Genomic DNA, 5,989 nt, shown 5'->3' on the forward strand with positions numbered 1-5,989 from the left:
TTTTATAGAAGTTTTTGAAACCAAGAAGTGTAGAATATTAAAAAACCACTAGATATCAAAAGAACAGAAAAAATAATTACGAATTTGGTTGTTAATACCTATTGAGATAAATGGGATGGTACGTCGATTTTGCGATGACGAAAAAGAGAGGAAAAGACTACATTATTATCTTTTCTTAACTGACCATGTTTCTTTTTTTCAATTTCAAAATTTTAATTTTTATTATTTATTCTTACAGTGCCATCTATCGGACATAAGCCGTACACAAAACAGATATTTAAATTTTTTCCTTTTTGAATTTGTATTTTGACAATTTTGACATCTCGACTTGACATGTAGTCACTTTTCGTCCATAACCATAACCTAAGTAATCTAAAAATTATTTTTAGGTTTTTAAATAGCTTTAAAAACAATCTCAATTAAAAGATATCGTAATATCTTGAATAAGAAAACTCTCTAACGACCATCACATTTAAATAATTGTACAAATAATGTCTTTATAATTTGAAAAGAAGCAAAATCAATACCATCCTTGTAAACATGTCATTGGCAAATAATAACGTCGTTGCAGAAAACGGTAAGAAAACAACAATAAACAGTCAAACAATTTACTAATCTACTTTTTTAGGCGAACAATACATACCAGCAACGCAAAGACCTGATGGCACTTGGCGGAAAGCAAGAAGAGTCAAAGAAGGCTATGTACCCCAAGAAGAAGTACCTCTGTACGAAAGTAAGGGAAAACAAATTTTGAACAGAAAAAATGAACCTGTTGTGCTCGCTTCAGGGCAAGTTGCCAAGAAGGCCACTATTCCCGGGCTTTACATTGTTGAAGATGAGGTGGAGAAAAAGAAAAAACCAAAAAAAAGTAAGTTAATTGAAGATGGGGGGTTTTCGTATTGATTATTAACCCCGATGTGCCTATAGGTATTCTAGAACTATTTAGTGGTTATTTTGTTGATATTTACCAATATAAGGCAAAAGTTTATTGCAAAAAATAAATTGTTTACATAAACATGAATTTGAAGCCATTCTATATATAAGACTATTGTAGGGTAGAGTATTGTTCTTCAGTGTGGTCCCCACACTACTTGGTCTACATTAGGAAACTTGAACAAGTCCAAAATAGTTTCTTCCGTTACATTGCTTTTAAGCTTCATACCTATCAAGATTACACTGTATGGCAGCATCAACTGCAGGTCCCCTCTCTTGCAAGCCGGAGAAAACAAAGGGACCTTTTGCTATTATTCAAGATCTTAAATGGTTTATGCAGTTGTTCTCAACTACTTAATAAGATCGCACTGTTTGTACCACCTTGCACCACTAGACAAGTGCGAACATTTTATGTACCATTCCATAGGTTTAATTATTCACTTTTTTCGTTCGTACCCAGAGTCTTGAATTTAGCAAACTCCCTTTACAATTTACAACTGTTCGACAACTCCATCAGTTGTTTTAAAAGAAATTTACATGGGATCAATATTTGAGTGAAACGTCTGTAATTTGTTAACTTGTTTTTATGATATTATTTCCTATTACATAGGTATTTACTTCTATATTATATTTATATTTCTGTATGTCTGTTTTTTATATTATATTATATTATTGTTTTTATCTGTACACTATGTACACTGCGTGTCATAGAAAACGGGCACCCTAAAAAATGGGTCATTTTTGATGTCGCGTATCTCCTTAACCTGTTGTCCGATTTAAGTGATTTTTTGAATGTGTTATAGCCTTATTCCGTGTCAATATTCCTGTAATAATATTTTTGCTAAACAGGTAAATTTTCATTGTATACAGGGTGTACGAATCAAACTGTGTTTTTTTCTCAAAGTTCGCAACACCCTGTGGAATATTCTAGCCTTTATAAAATACTGAAATTAAATCCCGACTATAGCCTCAGGTTTTCTGAACATTCTGTTTTTTTTTATTCATTCTCTTATGTTGGATAATACAAAAGTTATGTACTTTAACAACTAGCCATGTTCTTCATCAGTATAGGTTGTTTGTAAATAAGTGCGACAAACTTTAAGGGGCAATTCTACATGAAAAAATAATGACTGTTTCCTTTATAAACTTATGTCCGCAAATGCTTCGTTTACGAGATACAAGATGTTGAATTTTTTTTACAAACTGACGATTTATTTTATTGCCCTAAAACCAGTTGAGACATGCAAATGAAATTTGGTAGGTTCTAAGAGGTAGTTATTGCGAATTTTTTGACTTGCAATCAAGAATTTTATATTCACTATTGGCGTGCATATGGGTAATATGACCGATCATATTACCCGTATGCACGCCAATGGTGAATATAAAATTCTTAATTGTATGTCAAAAAATGTGCAATAACTACGTCTTAAAACCCACCAAATTGCATTTGCATATCTCAACCGGTTTTAAAGCAATAAATAAATCGTCAGTTTGTAAGAAAAAATCCAACATCCCGAAACTTAAACAAAACCATTTCTTCATTGTGTGAATGAGCTTAACTTTGTATGTACAATTGGCAAAATAAAATACACTTACCATAAAATTTCAAACTTCAGTATAAAATTAGTTGTCGAAACAACTGTTTGTGTAATATAAATAACTTCTAAATGCAAAAACAGCAAAAAATCCAACAAACTGACAGCCACAAGTAAACAAACCAGAAATGTCACAAATTGTACTTCCGAGTCTAGAGCGTGCATAAAAATAAATGTGTCTTTACAATAACAAGCGGTAGCTGGTTTGTCTTTAGTTTCATGTGTGGAAGACAATGATGTTAGATAAATAGTATGTGTTTTATCTTGCCAGGTATTAATGTCGCACGGATAAAGAACCATAGACTCAACTGTATATAATTTTATGATATGAGGCTTGTGTAGTTGAATAAATTTCTTTTCTTTTTGAGAGTCCGTTTAACTAAAGATAAAGAGTTTACTCCATTAGTATTTGAACAAAATGTTACAATAATACTACGCTACCATTTTGTGAATTTGATGTTACTGTCTGTAACTTTCCTAAAACCATAACTGCCATGTGATGATTTCTTTGAAAAGTTATTAATCATACAGGCTGCTACCTGGAATATGGTTTTCCCTCATAGTATCACTCTCAAAACAAATTTGATCAGTTAAATGTTCAAGCAGAGGTATTGAACAAAAGAAAAAATAACTGAAATTGCAAGTAATTCCATCTAGATGTAAGAGAATCGGCATATTCTAGCAAATAGGCAAAGTTAAGGGGCTATACTTTTTTTGGGAATTTCTAAAATAAAAAGTACTGTATTTTATAACTTATAGGTAATCTCCGTTTCAAACATTAGAATCAGTATGGTTGTATATTGCAAGCGGGATTGCCATTCTGTGAATTATCATAAATAAATTCTCCTTTAGTATTTCACAGCAGTTAACAGCGATAATTCTCTAAAAGTACTTGCCTAATACTACCTTTCACAGCTGTTGCCGTTGAGAGTGGCAACATTGTCAAGAAAATTCTCATTTAGTTTGTATTGCCCCTATCCTCCATACACTGACTCTAATGTCTGACATGCAGTATAGTTCATTTGTTAATTTCATTACCTGTTTTCAACTCTCTACGATTACCACTCCTAAAGTAGAAGCCACAGTTAGAATGCAGTGCAGGTAGCATAGGGCAATGTATTTCTTACCGGAGAAGGGCCGACCATGTTGCCGGTTTGCCCCAAGCGGTGCATTAGGACCGGATTTAAGAATCATAGCTCTGGAATATGTGCCCACACAACAATTGCCTACGGTTGTATACACGCACCTACCACTGTGCCGACATGAGCGGCATCCATGCGCGCCGTAAGACTAACACTGCATACTAACTCTGGCCTCTACTATAGTTATTGGTAATTACTAATGTATTTTTAAATTTACTTCTTAAATTTTTGTACTTATGTTTTCCTTATTTTGTAGAAATGGAAGAAGTTGAAAAACTTATAAGCAATATCAAGATCTCAGAACCTCCTAAGCAAAAGTCTGCCAAGCCAGCTAAAAAAGATCCTAAACCTGCTCAAGATACCAATGCTCAGGAAGCTACCACTGATCCTCAAAAGAAACTTAAGAACCTCAAGAAGAGACTCAGGGAAGTTGAGTCACTGGAGGAAAAAATTAAAAATGGTACACTTGCCAAACCTGAACCGGAGCAACTTGTTAAAGTCAAAAGAAAGAATGATCTCATCGTTTTAATACATGAACTTGAGAAGATGTTACAGTAGAATGTGTGTTGTCATGTGTATAGTGTAATTCATAGTGATTTTTCACTTTTTGACAGTTGGAACTTCTAAAAAATTCGCCACTTTTTTTATAGATTAACGTATTGTAAATAAAAACTTAATATGTGGTTTTCTTCTTCTATTTCTAATGTATTATAATAAAAAAAACTTAGTAGTAATAGTTTTAAATGTAAATACTAAGCACATCTTTTGTAAAAGGGAAAACCCATTGACTGGCCAGTTGGTTGTTAAAACCAGTGCCAATAAAACACCAACAAACACACACATTTCTAATGTATATGGTTGATTTATCTTAATCCTTTCAATACGAAATTTGAATTTTATTATATCTTTCATTTTTAAATATACAGGGTGTTTGGTAAAGAATGGGCCATAGCTTACCCTTAGATTCCTGAGGTTAAAATAGGTCGATTTAAGCTAACTTACCTTAGTACAAAAGTTGATAATAACCTAAATACAGGGTGTCAAAGTTAATCTTTTATTTTATTTATTTTTGATATTTCCTGACAGGCATGGGACAACAACACGAAATTTGTTAAGTGGTGCTGGTATTGTACAATCTACTAAATTATGTTAAACAAACGTTTCTGGCTTCTACCAGAGGCGTACGACGGGGGGATCGTGAATGGTTGACCCTTCCCAAATTCTACGCCACTGGCGGAATTGCTATTTTAGTGCAATTTTTTGATTCTCAAATACTTTCTATGTAAAAAACATACTTTTCATTGGTAACGATAAAGCCATTAGTTTTCAAGATATTTGAAGCTAAATACGAAGGAGCATAATACATTAATCAAAATAAGTGTACCTTTTCATTTTTAACTTCAAATATCTCGAAAACTAGTGAATTTATCATTACGAATGAAGAGTATATTATTTGCAAAGAAAGTATTGGAGAATCTAAAATTATGCTAAAATAGCAGTTTCATCAGTGGCGTAGAATTTGGGAAGGGTCAACCATTCACTTTGCCCTATTGTACGCCTCTGGTATTAACCGCAAACGATTATTTAACATAATTTAGTAGGATGTACAGTACCTACACTTTCTGCCAAGTACCATAAGAATATGTCAAATAGTTTTATAGTACCGGGCACACATAGTTCTTAAAGTTTTAAATAAAGAATAAATTATTAAAGAAAAAGAATATTTAAAATAATTTGACATATCGGTGTGATACTTGGCAGAAAGTGTCACTGTACACCCTACTAAATTATGTTAAATAATCGTTTCTAGCTACTACCAGAGGCGTACGACAGGAGAAAGTGAATGGTTGACCCTTCCCAAATTCTACGCCACTGATGAAACTGCTATTTTGACATAATTTTTAGATTCTCCAATACTTTCTATGCACATAATATACTCTTCATTCGTAACGATAAAGTCATTAGTTTTCGAGATATTTGAAGTTAAAAATGAAAAGGCACACTTATTTTGATTAATGTATTAAGCTTATTCGTTTTTAGCTTCAAATATCTCGAAAACTAATGGCTTTATCGTTACAAATGAAGAGTATGCGTATTACATAGAAAGTATTGTAGAATCAAAAAATTGCACTAAAATAGCAATTCCGCTAGTGGCGTAGAATTTGGGAAGGGTCAACCATTCACGTTCCCCGTCGTACGCCGCTGGTAGTAGCCAGAAACGTTTTTTTAACATAATTTAGCCAGCACCACTTACCAAATTTCGTGTTGTTGTCCCATGCCTGTCAGGAAATATTCAAAAATAAATAAAATAAAAGTTTA

General features: G+C 32.9%; 1 protein-coding gene across 1 annotated transcript; it reads left to right on the forward strand.

Moving 5' to 3' along the window:
• Positions 1 to 305: 305 nt before the first annotated feature.
• On the forward strand, positions 306 to 4,454 carry LOC114327141 (partner of Y14 and mago). The gene is made up of 3 exons (XM_028275658.2): positions 306 to 577; positions 629 to 868; positions 3,927 to 4,454. The coding sequence occupies exons 1-3, from the start codon at positions 541 to 543 to the stop codon at positions 4,226 to 4,228; spliced, it is 579 nt and encodes a 192-aa protein (XP_028131459.1). The 5' UTR covers positions 306 to 540; the 3' UTR covers positions 4,229 to 4,454.
• Positions 4,455 to 5,989: the final 1,535 nt, after the last annotated feature.

This window comes from Diabrotica virgifera, chromosome 3 (assembly GCF_917563875.1).
Source record: "Diabrotica virgifera virgifera chromosome 3, PGI_DIABVI_V3a".
Taxonomy (NCBI): Eukaryota; Metazoa; Arthropoda; class Insecta; order Coleoptera; family Chrysomelidae; genus Diabrotica; species Diabrotica virgifera.